We start from the raw sequence: 21,615 nt of genomic DNA, 5'->3' as shown, positions 1-21,615 counted from the left end.
ACAATAGTAAATTATTTTCTTCTACTTAAATAATAAATCACCTATGTGGAAATGGGAAAAATCTTTTCAATTATTTAATGACAAAAAGTATAAAACCCTTAAGAATACCCAAGAATACTTTTTTTAGAGATTAGGTCCTGATATGGCTGTCCTAGAACTCCTGGGATCATGTGATACTCCTGCCACAAGCCTCCTGAGTAGCTTGGGCTAAAAGTGTATACCACCATGCTCAGCTAGAATAATTTTTAAAAAGGCACAGGTCATACATTAAAAATTCATAAGCTTTCATAATTTATAATTTAAAAAACATTAAATTATGGACTAGCCCCGGTGGCTCATTCCTGTAATTGTAGAACTCTGGGAGGCAGAGGCAGATAGATTGCTTGAGCTCAGGAGTTGGAGACCAGCCTAAGCAAGAGTGAGACCCTGTCTCTACTAAACAAAAATGGAAAAAGTAGCTGTGTGTTGTGGTGGGCACTTATACTCCCAGCTATTTTGGAGGTTGAGGCAAGAGGATCACCTGAGCCCAAGAGTTTGAGGTTGCTGTGATGCTATGGCACTTTTCCCTTCCCCAGGGCAACGGAGTGAGACTCTGTTTTGAAAAAAGTTAAATTATGAATTATAAATTTATAACTTTAAAAATGTATAAATTTTCATAATGTAAGTCTCTTGAAATTAATATATAGGGCAAGATAATATTTACATGACAAAATAAAAGTTTAGGAAAATTTTCAAGGGAAGCGTAACGAGAATGGTGAAGGGTACGTTTAGTGCCTTCAAAACATGCCACAAAACCATGTCCCTCTAAAGAGTGTGGTACAGGCTCGGCACCTGTAGCCAAATGGCTAGGGCACCAGCCACATACACTAGAGCTGGCAGGTTCAAATCCAGCCCGGGCCTGCCAAACAACAACGATAACTACAACCAAAAAAACATAGCTGGGCGTTGTGGCGGGTATCTGTAGCAATGGGTGCCTGGGTAGCAATGTCCCAGGCAACATTGATTGGGACCCTCGCCAGCTACTTGGGAGGCTGAGGCAAGAGATTGCTTAAGCCCAAGAGTTTGAGGTTGCTGTGAGCTGTGATGCCACGGCGCTCTACCGAGGGCGACAAAGTGAGGCTCTGTCTCAAAAAAAAAAAAAGTGGTGTAAGCTCATAGAAACAGATGAACTAAATCATGAGCAGAATAAAGTCTAAAAATTGATGCCAATAAATGAGAAACCATATTGAAAGGTAGAATTAGATGGATGGATCATTTAAAAAGTGATATTTGCAGGCGGCGCCTATGGCTCAAAGGCGTAGGGCTCTGGCCTTATATGCCGGAGGTGGTGGGTTCCACTGCCAAAAAAAAAAAAAGTGACATTTGCATATACAGATGCATTTTATATACAGTGAAATTCATAAGAAATTAGGACTTAAATATAAAGAAACTGACCAAGAGTTAACATCTATAATGCTCAAAGAGATCTTGAGATGTGGAGATTATCCTGCATTGTCTGGTAGACCTGGACTCCTTAAAAGAGTCAGTGGGAGACATGGCTGTGGAATAATGGTTAGAGAAATGCAATATTCCCAATTTGTGTTGTTTTAAGATACCAAATTTATGGTAATTTGTTGTGGCAGGTTGCCATGAGAGATGTTGAAAATCCATCAAAGCACTTTTACTCAATGTGTCATGTGTTCCTTAAGAATCCTTCCCAGTAAAGTGTTCCTGGAAACCCTGGGGAGCAATGTCCCAGGCAACATTGATTGGCACTCTTATTCAGTATAAAACTACTGTACGTGGGAAAACACAATCTTAATTTTCTGTAGCAGTAATAATGTAGTTATAGACAAAATCATAATACTTACCCATGAGAGTATCGTCAACCCGAAGTTGCTGCAGGTTTCATATCTTAGATTCAACCAACTACAGATGGAAAACATTCAGGGTAAAAAACAAGGATAACACAAGTAAAAAAACCCACAATATAACAATACTATTTACATTTACATTGCATTAGGTAGTGTAAGTAATCTAGAGGTGATGTAAAGTACACAGGAGGATGTGCACAGGTTATACGAAAACACTGTCATTTTCTATAAGAGACTTATGGTGAAATTAACAGATCATCTTGAATATTACTAAATTCAAAACGTTTTTGATGAAGGCAATGAAAATATTTTAATCAAAGATAGGAAAAACATTTTGCTTTTTAATTATTTCTCTTTATTAAACTCTGATATGGGAGCATTTCCATTTCTTATTTTGCAAATGAAAGGAAGAGAGGGTATTTTACCATGATCCCACAGTGAATCTGTTTAGGGATCCACACTGAATCTTTTTCCAGACAAAAACTCTAAATTTCATGAAAACCTGATCAGTGATCTTAAAGATGATTCTAGAACTGCTACATGTTCATTTTTGTCATTAACTATCTCATAGGCACAGAGAAGCTATTTATCATCATTGTACTCTTAACAGAATAACTTAGTGAATTAATGCCTATCACAGAAGACTGTAGTTGATAGTTTCTGGTTTAATGCATTTGATTCTCAGCTTAGAGAAGACAAGACACAAAATATAAATTGTCATCGAATAGATAGTCCATTAGTCTTAAAAGCACCAATTACACAGTGTTTATTCCCTAAACATTTATTTAGGAACCATTCTCTGTAAGGTTTTCTGTTAGGCAAGCTGTAAGATAATAAAAAAAAAAAACTGCCTTTCCCAGTAGGATTTTAAGGTATTAAAGTAGAAATTTGCAAATACTTCTAAAAGTTTTTGCTTTTCTCACTTTTCCAGGTATCTCTAAAATTCTTCCATATTTGATTGGTTCTCTTGACCTCTGTTGTTTTAAGCTGGAAAACCTCCTGGAGAATCCTCATATGGCTCTTGAAGAATGGGAGGGAGTTAAAGAAAAAATGAAGGAAATGAAATCACAGTTGGACTCCTTATTAAACATTATTGGCATTGTGCCAGAGTACTTAGACATGGATTCTGGCTTGTAAGTTTCCATAATTTCTTTTTTCCTTTTGTGAGAAGTTTTAAAAAGCATTATTGTGGTATAATTCATATATCATACAATTCACCCTCTTAAAGTATACAATTCAAGTGCTTTCATTATATTTATAAATATGAGCAACCATTACCAGTTGATTTTAGAATACTTCATCACTTTGGAGAGAAGCTTTTGTTTTTTTTTTTTTGTTGAGACAGAGTTCTACCCTATGCCCTGAGCAGAGGGCAATGGCATCGTAGCTCACTGCAACCTCAGACTCCGGCTGTGGGCATCCTGCTGCCTCAGCCTCCAAAGCCGCTGGGATTACAGGTGCTCACCGCGGCGTCCAGCTGGGTTTTTCCATTTTTTTCCATGAGTCGGGGTCTCACTCTCGCTCAGACAAGCCTCGAACTCCTGAGTTCAAGCAATCCTCCCTCCTCAGCCTCCCACAGTGCTGGGATTACAGGCGGGAGAGAAGCTTTATATCCGTTAGCTATCATTCTGCTGTCCTTCATCCTCTTCCACCACCCTACCCCCAGTCCTAAGCAACCACAAATCTATCTCTGTTGATTTCCCTGTTCTGGACGTTTTATTTGAAAGGAATCACATACTACATGGTCTTTTGTGACTATCTTCTTTCACTTAACATAAGGTTTTAGGGTTCATCCATGTTGTACAGCATGTTTCAGTGTTCAATTCATTTTTATGACTGAATAGTATTCTATGTATAGATATACCACATATTTATCCATTTGTCCATAGCTGGATATTAGGATTATTTCCATCTCTTGGCATTGATGAGTAATCTTGCTATAAATATTCATGAACAAGCTTTTTGTGGATGGACATAAGTTTTCCTTTTTTCTGGGGTATATACCCAGTAGTGGAATTGCTATATCATAAGGCAATTCTATCTTTTTTTTTTTGTAGAGACAGAGTCTCACTTTATGGCCCTCCATAGAGTGCCATAGCATCACACAGCTCACAGCAACCTCCAACTCCTGGGCTTAAGCGATTCTCTTGCCTCAGCCTCCCAAGTAGCTGGGACTACAGGTGCCCACCACAACACCCAGCTATTTTTTGGTTGCAGTTCAGCCGGGACCGGGTTTGAACCCGCCACCCTCAGTATATGGGGCCGGCACCTTACCGACTGAACCACAGGCGCCGCCCCGGCAATTCTATCTTTAACAATTTGAGGAATTGCCAGATTGTTTCCCAAAGTGCTTTTGGAAAACCTACACTATTTTATATTCATACAGCAGTATATGAGGATTCTGACTTTTCCACATATTCACCACTACTTATAATCTGACTTTTTGTTTTGTTTGTTTTGTTTTGAGATAGGGACCTATTCTGTTTTCCAGGCTGGAGTGCAATGCCATCAAAGCCTACTGAAGCCTTGAACTCCTGGACTTATGTGATCCTCCCACCTCAACCTTCCAAGTAGCTAGGACTACAGGAGTACACCACCATGGCAGGCTAATTTCTTTTTTACTTTTTGTAGAGTTGGAGTCTGGCTATATTGCCCAGGCTGGTCTTGAACTCTTGGCCCCAAGAGGTCCTCCTTCCTTGGCCTCCTCTCAAAGAGCTGGGATTATAGGCACAAGCCATTGTGCCTGGCCTATTATCTGACATTTTCTTTCTAACTATAGCGGTGGTGTGAAGTAGGTATTTCATTGTGGTTTTGATTTACATTTCCCTAGTGATTGATTAATGATTCTAAACCTTGTTTCATGTGCTTATTGGCTATTTGTTTATTTTCTTTAGGGGAAATGTCTATTTCTATCCTTTGCCCTTACTTTAGCTGAGTCATTTGTATTTTTGTTATTACTGAGTTGAGTGAATTTCTTGTATATTCTGGATATATAGTTCAAATCCCTTTTCAGATATATAAATTGCAATTATTTTCTCCCATTTTATAGGTTGTATTTTCACTTTCTTGATAGTGTTGTCTAAATGATTATAAATTATTAATTTTTTTTTTGAGACAGAGTCTCACTTATTAACCCTCAGTAGAGTGCTGTGGTATCACAGCTCACAGCAACCTCCAAATCCTTGGGCTTAGGCGATTCTCTTGCCTCAGCCTCCCAAGTAGCTGGGACTACAGGTGCCTGCCACAACACCCGACCATTTTTTTGTTGCAGTTTGGCCGGGGCTGGGTTTGAACCCACTGCCCTTGGTACATGGGGCCAGCACCCTACCCACTGAGCCATAGGCGCTGCCCTTAAGTTATTAATTTTTATGAAGTTCAACTATTTTGTTGTTGTTTGTGCCTTTGGTGTCTTATCTAAGAATCCTTTGCCAAATCCAAGGTCATGAAGATTTACCTCTATGTTTTCTTCCTGAGTTTTATAGAATTTGCTCTGACATTAAAGTCTCTGATCCATTTTAGTTAATTTTTGTATAGGGTATGAGGTAAGGACCTAACTTCATTCTTATATGTGTGAATATCCAGTTGTACCAGCACTGTTTGTTGAAAAGGCTATTCTTTCTCCATTTAATGGTATTGAAAATCAGATGGCCATACACATAGACTTATTTCTGAACTATCAATTCTATCACATTGGTCTACATGGCCAACCTTGTGCTAGTACCGTACTTACTGGCACATTGTCTTGATAACTTGCTTTGTTGGTAGGTTTTAAAATTGGGAAATGTGAGTCTTCCTACTTGATTATTCTTTTTCAGGATTATTTTGGCCTTCTAGGTACTTTGGAATTATATAGAAATTTTAGAATAAGCTTATTAAGTTTTACAAAGATGTCAACTGGGATTCTGAAAATATTTTGTTGAATCTGACATCAGAATGGGATTATTGCCATCTTGAAAATGTTAAGTTTTCTCATACCTAAACATGGTATATTTTCCTAATTATTTGGATCTTTTTAAATTTCTTTCCATACTGTTTTTTTATTGAGCAATAATAATAATAATAATAATAATAATGCAAAAAAGGTAACATTCACATTGTTAAATAAGAGTATGTCTATTATACAATGCTTTCTTTGACTCTGAGGTTTTATAGTCTTCTCAGTATAGGCTTTACATTTCTTTTGTTAAATTTATTCCTTATTTTTTGATGTTATTACAAATGGGATTCTTTTAAAAATATTATTTCACATTGTTCATTATGATGTATATTGGAATGCAATTGAATTTTGTATCTTGATCATATATCCCGCAACCTTTTGAACTTATTAGTTATAATATTACTTTAAAGGATTCCTTAGTATTTTCTATATATAAGATCACATTATCTGTGAGTAGGATTAAAAATGTGGATGCCTTTGATTTTGTTCTCTTGCCTAATTGCCCTGACTGTAACCTCAATATGATGTTGAGTAGAAGGTGTGAGAATGGACATCTATGAGCTTGGGCTGGGTGGAGGAAGGGAGCCCCCACTTCTCAACTGCATTTGCCCAGTACCTAGATTCAGTAGCAGATAGTTGGGGACAGAATAAGAACCCTGATGTCCTGGAGGTAGAGGGAGCCCTTTGTTCTTCTTGCCTGCACCATTCGAAAGTGCAGTTTCTGCCTCAGTAAGCTGAGGAAGGGAGGGAGAAGGCTTGGTTCAAATACCATAGATTCTTGCCTTACTGAATCTTTATAGATTTTCTTGAATAGATGTGTCTGCAGTTTTTGTTTATCTTTAGCACAGTTTCCAGAAGCTTTAAATGGTTTATTAAAATAATTTTTTTTCACCATCTTCACTGGGGAGTAGTAGGCCAGCCTTGCCTCTCACGCTGCTCATGTGGATATGCTGGAAGTCAATCATTGAGAGAATTTTAAAATTTCACTCTTCTCATTATGTGAGAAGACCTACTGGCCCAGAAGTGAATATAAAGGCTGTTATGTTTTTGCAGTAGAGAGCTAATGTTGAAGGCAAGATCTGCTTTGCCCAAAGTGCATTATACCAGTTGCTATCTACCTGGGGGTTAGGAAAGGCATCATACCAGGTAATTCAAGGCTTTGACTGGCCTTTTCCTGAATTCTCAAATAATAATTATACCTAAGTTTACTATGCCCAGCCACATGAAATTATTTCTCTTAACTGATAGTTACTTTTATACTCTAAGCAAATTACTTATTCTTATTTTACCTGATTTTTCCTTCAGGGTACTCCAAGAAAATATATTTAACATGATACAACAATGGCTTTTGAAAATAGGCAATGAAATCAACAATGGTAACATTGAACTTCAGCGCCAAGTATGTACTTAATGATTTGTGAAGTTATATTTTGCTTTGTCTGGGGGTTTTCTTCAAGGAAAAACCAGGCCCTCCCCTCTCCAATTGAGGAAGGAGGGCAAAATGGAAGCTCACATAATTTCTCAAGTGATTTTTAGTGCATTTTTAAGTGCAGAAAGTCCCTGCCTCTGGAATGGTATATTTGAGATCAGTAGTTAGTTTTTGAGTTCTAATTATTATTTCTGCTCTTTACTTAATTTGCTGATTTTTTTTTTTTTTTTTTTGAGACAGAGTCTCAAGCTGTTGCCCTGGGTAGAGTGCCGTGGCGTCACAGCTCACAGCAACCTTAAACTCTTGGGCTTAAGCAATTCTCTTGCCTCAGCCTCCCAAGTAGCTGGGATTATAGGCACCCGCCACAACATCCAGTTATTTTTTTGTTGCAGCTATCATTGTTGTTTAGCAGGCCCAGGCTGGGTTCGAACCCACCAGCCTCGGTGTACGTGGCCAGCGCCCTACCCAGTGAGCTATAGGCACCACCAGTATGCTGATTTTTTTTCCTCAATGGAATTAATCTGGGGTGTGACCATTTTAAGGATTTATGTCAGCCAGTCCTTTCCTGGCTAAAGGGATGGCAGAAACATGTTACTCCCAGGAAAGAGAAGATGCCACAATACTATTGGTCTATAATTACTAGAACAAATAGAATTATTCCATAATTCTGAAGAGCTAAACCTGTAGACTTCTTAACCAGCACAACATGAAATAATAATTTCCAAAGGGTGTCTTAGTTTACTACATTTACTCCCATTTCCTAGTGTTATTTGTAATCGAAATTTACATAGGAATCTCTTATTATAAGTAAACTTAATATGTAAATATTTGATCTTACAAAATTGATAATATAAAGTGAATTCATTTTAATATTGCTTAAATTAGAAATTTGAAAGGCAGGGACATCATGCTACATGGGAATACTACTGATGAAACTTATAGTTCTATTAGGATATTATATACAGTTACCAAGAGTTGAGGAGTAATTATGTTGAAGCTGGGAGTATGAATCCAGAAGATTCATACCAAGCTTGGGAAAAATTCCTGTTTTTTTTTTTTTTTTTTTTTGTAGAGACAGAGTCTCACTTTACTGCCCTCGGTAGAGTGCCATGACGTCACAGGACTCACAGCAACCTCCAAGCTTTTGGGCTTACATGATTCTCTTGCCTCAGCCTCCCGAGCAGCTGGGACTACAGGCACCCACCACAATGCCCGGCTATTTTTTTTTTTTTTTGGTTGCAGTTTGCCCGAGGCCGGGTTTGAACCCACTACCCTCGGTATATGGGGCCGGCGCCCTACTCACTGAGCCACAGGCACCACCCGGGAAAAATTCTTATGACAACCAATATGAAGAACAAAAAGGATAGCAGTATGCCTGTCACATAGTGGGACTCAGTAAATGTTTGTTGAATGAAGTTAGGAAGAATATTCGAACATTGTTGATATCTCATGGTGCTACATAAACCCCTTCTTTGGCAAAATACCATCAGGGATTTATCTCCATGGATTCATATACTTAATGTTTTGTATTCTAGAATTCAGTTTTTATGATATAGGATTATTTAGAAAGTGCTTTTATATACCTCTTTATTTATTTTTTTTTCTGAGACAGAGTCTCGCTATCACAATCTCAATCTTGGTAGAGTGCTGTGGTGTCACAGCTCACAGCAACCTCAAACTTTTTTGGGTGTAAGAGATTCTCTTCCCTCAGCCTCCCAAGTTACTGGGACTACAGGCACTTGCCACAACACCCGGCTATTTGTTGTTGTTGTCATTATTGTTTAGCAGACCTGGGCCAAGTTCTAACCCACCAGACCGGGTGCACATAGCCGGTGCCCTAATCACTGAGCACGGGCTGCCAAGCCATACCTGTATTTTAATACTAAATTATTATGATATAATTAATCTGTGTAAAAAGCTTGCAAAATTGTAAACTCCTTGAGGAACTATTTATTCATATTGACTGGTGCAGATATTTAAAAATGGAAAAATTTGTCTTTTTTTCACCTACCATTTACTTTCCTTTCTTTCTTTTTTTTTAATACATGCTGGAACATTTATTTTCCTTTCTGATCCATTTTCTTACTCTAGTTGTTGTTGTTTTTGTTGTTTCTTTTCCCCCTTAAATTATTTCGTACTGGTAGCTGTCTAAAGCAATGGTCTTTACACATTTTTTACCCTTGTACCATTATCCAAAAAAAACTTTGAGTAAGTAATAGTAATTTTTAACATACTATTTATAATTTATATTCAAGAACTAGTCTATTGACATACTTTTTATGTTATGAAATGTATACAAAAAGTCAAAAAATAAACAGTACTTTAAAATAATTTTTAGTATTGGTTAAAAAAACTGATATGATTGAATAAGCTTCACAATTTTTTATAATCACAGGTTAATACTTAGTGGCAAAGCTATTAGAAGGTCTGCTTCTAAGTTCTGTTTATTTTAATACTTTTAATGACATTGCTATCATTAAAATTCATGTCACAAAGAAATATGAATCCAAATATTGGCTGTATTTGTTGAGTAATAATACTCATTATTCTGTTCCATCAGTCAATTATACAAAGTTTTTTAATTGACTAGTAAAATTTCCTATCTATCATAATGCCAATCAGTTGTTCTTGAAAACATTAGACAGTGGAGCATTTCTGTACAAGTAATTTAACAATGTGTTCAGGCTTTGGAAATACTTTCTTTGTAAGATTTTAAAACAGATTAGAAATTTTCTTCCATATTTTTGAGCATATACATTTGAAACTTTTTTTTTTTATTAAATCATAGCTGTGTACATTAATGCCATCATGGGGCACAATGCACTGGTTTTATATACAATTTAAAATATTTTCATCACACTGGTTAACATAGCCTTCCTGGCATTTTCTTAGTTACTGTGTTAAGACATTTATATTCTACATTTAGTAAGTTTCACATGTACCCTTTTAAGATGCACCATAGGTGTGGTCCCACCAATTACCTTCCCTCCACCAATCCTCCCCCTTCTCCTCCCCTCCTTTTCCCCTTTCCCCATATTCTTAGGCTATAATTGGGTTATGGCTTTCATATGAAAGCTATAAATTAGTTTCATAGTAGGGCTGAGTACATTAGATACTTTTTCTTCCATTCTTGAGCTACTTTGCTAAGAAGAATATGTTCCAGCTCCATCCATGTGAAGAGGTAAAGTCTCCATCTTTCTTTAAGGCTGCATAATATTCCATGGTGTACATTACCACACTTTATTAATCCATTCATGTGTTGATGGGCACTTGGGCTTCTTCCATGATTTAGCAATTATGACTTGGGCTGTAATAAACATTCTGGTACAAATATCTTTGTTATAATGTGATTTTTGGTCTTCTGGATATATACCTAGTAGAGAAATTGTAGGATCGAATGGCAGGTCTATTTTTAGATATATAAGTGTTCTCCAAACATCTTTCCAAAAGGAACATATTAGTTTGCCTTCCCACCAGCAGTGTAGAAGTGTTCCCTTTTCTCCACATCCACACAAACATCTCTGGTTTTGGGATTTTGTGATATGGGCTAATCTTACTGGAGTTAGATGATATCTCAAAGTAGTTTTGATTTGCATTTCTCTGATGATTAAGGATGATGAGCATTTTTTCATATGTCTGTAGGCCGTGCACCTGTCTTCTTCAGAGAAGTTTCTCTTCAAATCCCTTGCCCACCCTGAGATGGGATCACTTGTTCTTTTCTTGCTAATACGTTTGAGTTCTCTGTGGATTCTGGTTATTAAACCTTTGTTGGAGACATAACCTGCAATTTCTCCCATTCTGAGGGCTGTCTGCTTGCTTTTTTTACTGTGTTCTTGGCTGTGCAGAAGCTTTTTAGTTTGATCAGGTCCCAGTAGTGTATTTTTGATGCTGCTTCAATTGCCTGGGGGGTGCTCCTCATAAAATATTCGTCCAGGCCGATTTCTTCAAGGGTTTTCCCTGCACTTTCTTCTAGTATTTTTACAGTTTCATGTCTTAAGTTTAAATCTTGTGAGAGTCTATCTTAGTTAATGGTGAAAGGTGTGGGTCCAGTTTCAGTCTTCTACAGGTCGCCAATTTACCCAGCACCATTTGTTAAATAGGGAATCTTTTCCCTACTGAATGTTTTTAATTGGCTTGTCAAAGATCAAATAACAGTAAGTACCTGGGTTCATCTCTTGGTTCTTTATTCTGTTCCATACATCTTCTTTTCTGTTTTTGTGCCAGTACCATGCTGTTTTGATCACTATCAATTTATAGTATAGTCTGAGGTCTGGTAGTGTGATTCCTCCTGCTTTATTTTTATTTCTGAGTAATGTCTTGGCTATTCGAGATTTTTTCTGATTCTATATAAAACAAAGTATTATTTTTTCAAGATCTTTAAAGTATGACAGTGGAGCTTTAATAGGGATTGCATTAAAATTGTATATTGCTTTGGGTAGTATGGACATTTTAACAATGTTGATTCTTCCCAGCCATGAGCATGGTATGTTCTTCTATTTGTTAAGATCCTCTGCTATTTCCTTTCTTAAGGTTACATAATTTTCTTTATTGAGGTCCTTCACCTCCTTTGTTAGGTATATTCCTAAGTATTTCATTTTCTTTGGGGCTATGGTGAAGGGAGTTGTGTCTTAAATTAACATCTCTCTTGGCTGTTGTTGGCATCTACAAAAGCAACTGACTTGTGGACATTGATTTTATATCTTGAAACATTACTGTATTTTTTAATAACTTCCAAGAGTCTTGTGGTTGAGTCTTTAGGGTTCTCTAAGTATAAGATCATATCATCAGCAAAGAGGGAGAGATTTGCCTCCTCTGCTCCAATTTGGATGCCCTTTATTTCCTTGTTTTGTCTAATTGTATTGGCTAGAACTTCCAGCACTATGTGATCCAGCACAGGACAACCTTGTCTGGTTCCAGTTCTAAGAGGAAAAGCTTTCATTTTGACTCCATTCAGTAAAATATTAGCTGTGGGTTTGTCATAAATAGCTTTGATTAGTTTCAGAAATGTGCCACCTATACCTATACTCTTCAGTGTTCTAATTAGAAAAGGATGCTGGATTTTGTTGAATGCTTTTTCTGCATCTATTGAAAGGATCATATAGTTTTTAGTTTTACTATGTTGATACGGTGAATAACGTTTATAAACTTGCATATATTAAACCAGTCTTGCATCCCTGGGATGAAACATACTTAATCATGATGTATGACTTTTTTGATGATAAGCTGTAATCTGTTGGCTAAGATTTTGTTGAGAATTTATGCACTATATTCATTAGTGAAATTGGTCTGAAATTCTCCTTTTTAGTTGGTCCTTTTCCTGGTTTTGGTATCAGAGTGATACTTACTTCATAGAACGTGTTGGGGAAGATTCCTTCCTTCTCAATTTTTTGGAATAATTTCTGCAATATAGGAATAAGCTCTTCTTCGAAGGTTTGATAAAATTCTTTTTTTCCTGGTTAGGTTAGCCAAAGGTTTATCTATTTTGTTGACCTTTTCAAAAAACCAACTTTTTGATTGATCTTTTGTATAATTCTTTTGTTTTCAATTTCATTTAATTCTACTCTAATTTTGGTTATTTTCTTCTGCTGGGTTTTGGATTCGAATGTTCTTCCTTTTTCAGTTGCGCGATATGTCCCAATAAGTTGTTAACTTCCCCTCTTTCTGTTCTCTTGAGGAAGGCTTTCAGTGCTATAAATTTCCCTCTTAGGACTGCCTTTGCGGTATCCCAGAGGTTCTGATAATTCATGTCTTCATTATCATTTTGTTCCAAACATTTGGTAATTTCCTTCTTAATCTCATCTATGACCCAGCTATTCAGCATAAGGTTATTTAGCTTCCATGTTTTTGTATGAGTATGCAGATTCCTGTTGTTATTGAGTTTAACTTTTATTCCATGGTAGTCCGAGAAGATGCAAGGAATAATTTCTATTCCTTTAAATTTACTGAGGTTAGACTTGTGACCTAAGATGTGATCGATTTTGGAGTATGTTCCGTGGGCTGATGAGAAGAATGTGTATTCAGTTTTGTTGGGATGAAATGTTCTATAGATGTCTGTTAAATTCAAATGTTGAATGGATAAGTTTAAATCTAAAATTTCTTTGCTTAGCTTCTTATTGGAGCTATCCAATACTGCCAAAGGAGTGTTAAAATCTCCAACTATTATGGAGCTGGAGGAAGTCAATGCTCATGTCTGTTAAGAGTTTCTCTTATAAATTGAGGTGCGTTCTGGTTGGGAGCATAAATATTAATCATTGAAATCTCATCATATTGAGTATTACCCTTAACAAATATGAAGTGACCATCCTTATCCTTCCTTACTTTTGTTGGTTTAAAGCCTATTATATCTGTGAATATAATTGCAACACCTGCTTTTTTCTGATTTCCATCTGCCTGGAAGATAGATGATCATCCCTTCACCCTGAGTCTATATTTATCTTTTAAGGTAAGATGAGATTCTTGTATGCATCAGATATCTGGCCTGAGTTTTTGTATCCAGTCAGCTAACCTGTGCCTCTTTAGAGGACAATTTAAGCCATTTACATTAATTGACAATATTGATAAGCCTGGTCAAATTTTGGGTATCAAGTTTTTCAAAAGTCCAGTGGACATTTTTAATCCTTTCACCACTGTGGAAGTTGGAATTTGATCAAAAGTATCTGAGGGAGTTTACTTTTGTGGGGTTGGTCATCATGGAGGATAGGTCTGGAATATCCTGGAGAGCTGGTTTAGTTATGGCAAACTTCTTCAACATGTGAATGTCATTGAAGTATATAATTGCTCCATCATAAATGAAACTCAGTTTAGCTGGATACAGGATCCTGGGTTGAAAGTTAATTTGTTTTAGGAGATTAAAAGTTGATGACCACCCTCTTCTAGCTTGAAAGGTTTCAGCAGAGAAATCTGCAGTCATTCTAATATTCTTCCCCTTGTAGGTTATAGTTTTCTTATATCTGGCTGCTTTCAGAATTTTCTCCTTCATATTAACTTTAGTGAAGTTAATTATAATGTGCCTGGGGGAGGTATGTCTTATTCGGGTTGAGTTGTGTTGGGGTTCTGAAATGGTCTGCTGTCTGAATTTCAGAATCTTTTGGCATGTCTGCAAAGTTCTCTTTCATAATTTCATGAAAAGGAGCCTCTATGCCTTGCGAAGCCACTTCGTCACCTTCAGGGATTCCCATGAGGCGAATATTAGTTTTCTTCAAATTATCTCACAGCTCTCTGAGAGAATGATCTGTTTTTGCTCTCCGTTACTCTTCCTCTTTGAGAGTTTGGGAGCGCTCAAAAGCTTTGTCTTCAATGTCAGAAATCCTTTCTTCTGCTTCCTTCATTCTATTACTGAGGGATTCTACTATATTTTTCATATCTTTGAGGGCTGCAAATTCTTGTCTCAATGTGTCAAAATCTTTGGTGATTTTGTCAAATTCTTGAGACAACTTTTGAAATGCTCCTTGAATTTCTTTTCTTTTTTTTTTTTTTCCTTTTTTTATTGTTGGGGATTCATTGAGGGTACATTAAGCCAGGTTACACTGATTCCAATTGTTAGGTAAAGTCCCTCTTGCAATCATGTCTTGTCCCCATAAAGTGTGACACACATCAAGGCCCCACCCCCTCCCTCCTTCCCTCTTTCTGTTTCCCCCCCATAACCATAATTGTCATTAATTGTCCTCATATTAAAATTGAGTACATAGGATTCATGCTTCTCCATTCTTGTGATGCTTTACTAAGAATAACGTCTTCCACGTCCATCCAGGTTAATACAAAGCATGTAAAGTCTCCATTTTTTTAATGGCTGAATAGTATTCCATGGTATACATATACCACAGCTTGTTAATCCATTCCTGGGTCGGTGGGCATTTAGGCTGTTTCCACATTTTGGCGATTGTAAATTGAGCTGCAATAAACAGTCTAGTACAAGTGTCCTTATGATAAAAGGATTTTTTTCCTTCTGGGTAGATGCCTAGTAATGGGATTGCAGGATCAAATGGGAGGTCTAGCTTGAGTGCTTTGAGGTTTCTCCATACTTCCTTCCAGAAAGGTTGTACTAGTTTGCAGTCCCACCAGCAGTGTAAAAGTGTTCCTTCTCTCCACATCCACGCCAGCATCTGCAGTTTTGAGATTTTGTGATGTGGGCCATTCTCACTGGGGTTAGATGATATCTCAGGGTTGTTTTGATTTGCATTTCTCTAATATATAGAGATGATGAACATTTTTTCATGTGTTTGTTAGCCATTTCTCTGTCGTCTTTAGAGAAAGTTCTATTCATGTCTCTTGCCCATTGATATATGGGATGGTTGGCTTTTTTCATGTGGATTAATTTGAGTTCTCTATAGATCCTAGTTATCAAGCTTTTGTCTGATTGAAAATATGCAAATATCCTTTCCCATTGTGTAGGTTGTCTCTTTGCTTTGGTTATTGTCTCCTCAGCTGTACAGAAGCTTTTCAGTTTAATGAAGTCCCATCTGTTTATTTTTGTTGTTGTTGCAATTGCCATGGCAGTCTTCTTCATGAAGTCTTTCCCCAGGCCAATATCTTCCAGTGTTTTTCCTATGCTTTCTTTGAGGATTTTTATTGTTTCATGCCTTAAATTTAAGTCCTTTATCCATCTTGAATCAATTTTTGTGAGTGGGGAAAAGTTTGGGTCCAGTTTCAGTCTTTGACATGTAGACAACCAGTTCTCCCAACACCATTTGTTGAATAGGGAGTCTTTCCCCCAAGGTATGTTCTTGTTTGGTTTATCGAAGATTAGGTGGTTGTAAAATGTTAGTTTCATTTCTTGGTTTTCAATTCGATTCCAAGTGTCTATGTCTCTGTTTTTGTGCCAGTACCATGCTGTCTTGAGCACTATGGCTTTGTAGTACAGAATAAATCTGGTATGCTGATGCCCCCAGCTTTATTTTTGTTACAGAGAACTGCCTTAGCTATACGGGGTTTCTTCTGGTTCCATACAAAATGCAGAATCATTTTTTCCAAATCTTGAAAGTACGATGTTGGTATTTTGATAGGAATGGCATTGAATAGGTAGATTGCTTTGGGAAGTATAGACATTTTAACAATGTTGATTCTTCCCGTCCATGAGCATGGTATGTTCTTCCATTTGTTAATATCCTCTGCTATTTCCTTTCTGAGGATTTCATAGTTTTCTTTATAGAGGTCCTTCACCTCCTTCATTAGGTATACTCCTAGGTATTTCATTTTCTTTGAAACTATGGTGAAGGGAGTTGTGTCCTTAATTAGCTTCTCATCTTGACTGTTATTGGTGTACACAAAGGCTACTGACTTGTGGACATTGATTTTATATCCTGAAACATTACTGTATTTTTTGATGGACTTCTAGGAGTCTTGTGGTTGAGTCTTTGGGGTTCTCTAAGTATAAGATCATGTTGTCAGCAAAGAGGGAGAGTTTGACCTCCTCTGCTCCCATTTGGATTCCCTTTATTTCCTTGTCTTGCCTAATTGTATTGGCTAGAACTTCCAGCACTACGTTGAATAGTAAAGGTGACAGAGGACAACCTTGTCTGGTTCCAGTTCTAAGAGGAAAAGCTTTCAGTTTTACTCCATTCAGTAAAATATTGGCTGTGGGTTTGTCATAGATAGCTTCAATCAGTTTTAGAAATGTGCCACCTATGCCTATACTCTTCAGTGTTCTAATTAGAAAAGGATGCTGGATTTTATCAAATGCTTTTTCTGCATCTATTGAGAGGATCATGTGATCTTTATTTTTGCCTCTGTTAATATGGTGGATAACGTTTATAGACTTGCGTATGTTGAACCAGCCTTGCATCCCTGGGATGAAGCCTACTTGATCATGATGAATGACTTTTTTGATGATAAGCTGTAATCTATTGGCTAGGATTTTGTTGAGAATTTTTGCATCTATATTCATGAGTAAGATTGGTCTGAAATTCTCCTTTTTGTTTGGGTCTTTTCCTGGTTTTGGTATCAGGGTGATGTTTGCTTCATAGAATGTGTTGGGGAAGATTCCTTCTTCCTCAATTTTTTGGAATAATTTCTGCAGTACAGGAATAAGCTCTTCCTTGAAGGTTTGATAGAATTCTGGAGTGAAGCCATCTGGACCAGGGCATTTTTTGGTTGGAAGCTTTTCTATTGTTTATTTGATCTCAGTGCTTGAAATTGGTCTGTTCAGGAGCTCTATTTCTTCCTGGCTGAGTCTAGGGAGAGGGTGTGATTCCAAATATTGATCCATTTCTTTCACATTGTCAAATTTCTGGGCATAGAGTTTCTGGTAGTATTCAGAGATGATCTCTTGTATCTCTGTGGAATCAGTTGTTATTTCCCCTTTATCATTTCTTTTTTTTTTTTTTTTTCTAGAGACAGAGTCTCACTTTCTGGCCCTCAGAGTGCCGTGGCCTCACACAGCTCACAGCAACCTCCAACTCCTGGGCTTAAGCGATTCTCTTGCCTCAGCCTCCCGAGCAGCTGGGACTACAGGCACCCGCCACAATGCCCAGCTATTTTTTGGTTGCAGTTTGGCCGGGGCCGGGTTTGAACCCACCACCCTCGGTATATGGGGCCGGCGCCCTACCGACTGAGCCACAGGCGCCGCAGCCCTTTATCATTTCTGATTGAGGTTATTAGAGATTTTACTTTTCTATTCCTCGTTAGTCTGGCCAATGGTTTATCTATTTTATTTATTTTTTCAAAAAACCAACTCCTTGTTTCATTTATTTTCTGAATGATTCTTTTGTTTTCAATTTCATTGATCTCTGATTTGATTTTGGATATTTCTTTTCTTCTACTGAGTTTAGGCTTAGATTGTTCTTCTTTTTCCAATTCCATAAGATCTCTTGTGAGATTGTTGATGTGCTCTCTTTCTGTTTTTCGAATGTAGGCATCTAAAGCGATGAATTTTCCTCTCAAAACTGCTTTTGCAGTATCCCACAGGTTTTGGTAGCTTGTGTCTTCATTGTTGTTATGCTCAAGGAAGTTAATGATTTCCTATTTTATTTCTTCCTGCACCCATCTGTTATTCAACAGAAGATTGTTTAATTTCCATGCCTTTGGGTGGGGTCGAGCATTTTTGTTAGAGTTGAGTTCCACCTTAGTGCCTTATGGTCTGAGAAGATACAAGGTAAAATTTCAATTCTTTTGATTCTGTTGATATTTGTTTTGTGTCCCAGGATATGATCAATTTTGGAGAATGTTCCATGGGGTGATGAGAAGAATGTATATTCTTTATCTTTGGGATGGAGTGTTCTATATGCGTCTATCAAGCACAGTTGTCTAGGGTCTCATTTAAATCTCTTATATCCTTGTTTAATTTCTGTTTAGAGGATCTGTCCAGCTCTGTAAGAGGAGTGTTAAGGTCCCCTGTTATTATGGTATTATCAGATATCATATTGCTCAGACTGAGTAAGGTCTGTTTCAAGAATCTGGGAGCACTTAAATTGGGTGCATAGATATTTAGAATTGAAATGTCTTCTTGTTGTATTTTTCCCTTGACCAATATAAAGTGACCATCTTTGTCTTTTTTGACTTTAGTTGCTTTAAATCCACATGTATCTGAAAATAAGATTGCAACTCCTCTTTTCTTCTGAATTCCATTTGCCTGAAAAATTGTCTTCCAACCCTTGACTCGGAGCTTTAATTTGTCTTTTGAAGCCAGGTGTTTTTCTTGCAGACAGCAAATGGATGGCTTGTGTTTTTTTCATCCAGTCAACCAATCTATGTCTCTTCAGTGGGGTATTCAAGCCATTAACATTTATTGAGATAATTGATAAGTGTGGTAGTATTCTATTCGTCTTATTTGGTGAGAGTCCATTGCTTGGTTTTATCTTTTGCATCAGTGTGGAGGTTAGGTTCTGTCCTTTTATTTCTGAGTTCTTACTTTGCTGCTGATCCATTGTGGTGGTCAGTGTGCAGAAGAGGTTGAAGTATTTCCTGTACAGCTGGTCTTGTGGCGAATTTCCTCAATGTTTGTATATCCGTAAATGATTTGATTTCTCCGTCAATTTTTAAGCTTAGCTTAGCAGGGTACAGAATTCTGGGCTGGAAATTGTTCTGTTTAAGTAGATTAAAGGTAGATGACCATTGTCTTCTTGCTTGGAAAGTTTCATTAGACAAGTCTGCGGTCACTCTGATGGATTTGCCCCTGTAGGTCAACTCGCGCTTACTCCTGGCAGCTTGCAGAATCTTTTCTTTTGTCTTGACTTTGGACAGGTTCATCACAATGTGTCTTGGAGAAGCTCGGTTAGAGTTGAGGCAACCTGGGGTCCGATAGCCCTCTGAAAGCAGTGTGTCAGAATCTTTGGTGATATTTTGGAAATTTTCTTTTATAATATTCTCTAGTATGGCTTCCATTCCTCTGGGGCGTTCTTCTTCCCGTTCTGGAATTCCTATAACTCGTATGTTGGAACGCTTCATAAAGTCCCATAATTCTGACAGTGAACGTTCTGCTTTCTCTCTCTTCTTTTCTGCCTCTTTTACTATCTGAGTTATCTCAAAAACTTTGTCTTCTACCTCTGAAATTCTTTCTTCTGCATGGTCTAACCTGTTGCTGATACTTTCCATTGCATCTTTTAAGTTCCCTAATTGACTGTTTCAGTTCCTTCAGGTCTGCTATATCCTTTTTATATTCTTCATATCGTTCATCTCTTATTTGATTCTGTTTTTTAATTTCCTTTTGGTTATTTTCCACTTTATTAGCAGTTTCCTTCATTGTTTCCATCATTTCTTTCATTGTTTTCAACATGTGTATTCTAAATTGCCTTTCTGTCATTCCTAACATTTCTGTATAGGTGGAATCCTCTGCAGTAGCTACCTCATGGTCCCTTGGCGGGGTTGTTCTGGACTGGTTCTTCATGTTGCCTGGAGTTTTCTGCTGATTCTTCCTCATGAGTGATTTCTTTTATCTGTTTCCTTGCCCTAATTTTCCTTTCACTTCCTCTTGCTCTCGTGCCTGTGGACTAAGCGTTACAGGACCAGAAGGGTGAGAAGGTTGAAGAGCAAGAAAGGGATGAAAGAAAGGAGGACCGTGTGATAAGAAAAAAAAAGAAAAATAGAGAAAGGAGAGGGGGTAGGTAAAAGGAATATTGACAAAAAGAAGAGAGGCACAGATAGAGGGAGACAGAACCATATAGGTGTACAGTAGGGTACTTTGATACAACCTTAAAAAAAAACCACCTTCTGGGGGTGCCCAGTTGGGTGGTTCCCTTGAGGTCAGCAGCTCTTTGCTACCCTGATCAGACACAGTACCCCACCTCCACCAAGTAGAGAGGAAAGACAAAAATGCTATAAATCAAACCAAAACAAGCAAACAGAAAACTTTACGGGATAAAATTGGGTGGAAAACCAAATAATAGCGGTAGAAACACTAACAAAAATGAAGTTCTAATTATTGAAATAGGCAGCAATGGGAAATTATAATTAAACTAGAAAAACTGAGAAAGAAAAAGGATCTGTATGGAAAAGGTTGAACTTAAAAAACAAAACAACAATCAACAACATCAGAATAAACAAAAAAACAACCAAACCAAAAAAAAAAAAAATAACACAACCAAAAACAAAGCAGTATGTATATGTTATTGAATATTGTCTGGGCAACACGTGTTCTTCTGGGGTATGAGATGTTAATCACAGTTCTGATACGACTGGAGGCTGCTAGTTTCTCAAACCCCAGCAGGTAGACACCCTAAATCTCTCTTCAGCCCACTTAAAAGGCACTTTGAACTTGTTCACTTGCTGAGCAGAAGCTTTCCCAGGGAAGTGCTTGTGGCTGGAATCACTGCTGAAGTGGCTATCCACTTACCCGGTGTGCCAAAACTGGTCTCCCTCTGCCCCCGAGGGTTAGGGCTGCAAGGCGGCTCAGACCCCGCCTTAGGCTACTTGGTCGCTGGGTTACCGGCTCCCACCCAATTCTAGCTCTGCGACCCTGAGGGCGGAGCTTGCCAGGGCAGATCGCTCACAATGGCTGCCTGTGACCCAGAGCCAAACATTATTAGCTCCATCTGGCTCAGAGGCTCAGACTGGGGCCCTAGACAAAGGCCAAAGTTCTCCGCACTCCCGCTCAGGCTCTCCCCAAGGCAGTTCAGCTGAGTGCCAAGTCCAAAGACACCAAAACAGTTTACAGGTAAGGCCTTTCTGGTTTGCAGTCTCCCTGCTACTGAACTTACAGTTGCGGGCGGGTTTAGACGGATTGAACACACGTGACCCCTTGCCGGTTTTCCACTGTTTTAGTCCTCCTCTTGGGGCCCAGAAGTCTCTCGCTGACTCCCTGTATCCTCTCAGGGGTGATGATAGGCAGATCCCACCAGCCAGAGATACCTGGAGTCCTATCTCCCCAGAGTCACGGTGCCCAGATGCAAGGAAGCTGTTACTCGGCTGCCATCTTGCTCCGCCCCCAAAAGCAAGGAATTTTAAAACCAGAAGGCATCTTGAAG

General features: G+C 38.0%; 2 protein-coding genes across 2 annotated transcripts in view; one reads left to right on the top strand and one right to left on the bottom strand.

The window, feature by feature from the left end:
* The window catches only part of NPHS2 (NPHS2 stomatin family member, podocin), a 216,566-nt gene that overhangs the window by 128,478 nt on the left and 66,473 nt on the right, over window positions 1-21,615 (bottom strand). The gene's annotated exons all lie outside the window — the stretch shown is intronic.
* AXDND1 (axonemal dynein light chain domain containing 1) overlaps window positions 1-21,615 on the top strand; it is a 109,178-nt gene that overhangs the window by 56,318 nt on the left and 31,245 nt on the right. Inside the window, exons 16-17 of the mRNA XM_053604119.1 lie at window positions 2,785-2,986; window positions 7,096-7,189. Of these exons, the coding sequence (XP_053460094.1) occupies window positions 2,785-2,986; window positions 7,096-7,189 (296 nt within the window). The remainder of the gene's footprint in view (window positions 1-2,784; window positions 2,987-7,095; window positions 7,190-21,615) is intronic.

This window comes from Nycticebus coucang, chromosome 10 (assembly GCF_027406575.1).
Source record: "Nycticebus coucang isolate mNycCou1 chromosome 10, mNycCou1.pri, whole genome shotgun sequence".
Classification (NCBI taxonomy): Eukaryota; Metazoa; Chordata; class Mammalia; order Primates; family Lorisidae; genus Nycticebus; species Nycticebus coucang.
The sequence above is the reverse complement of the archived record's forward strand: the minus strand, read 5'-3'. Positions and strand labels throughout refer to the sequence as shown.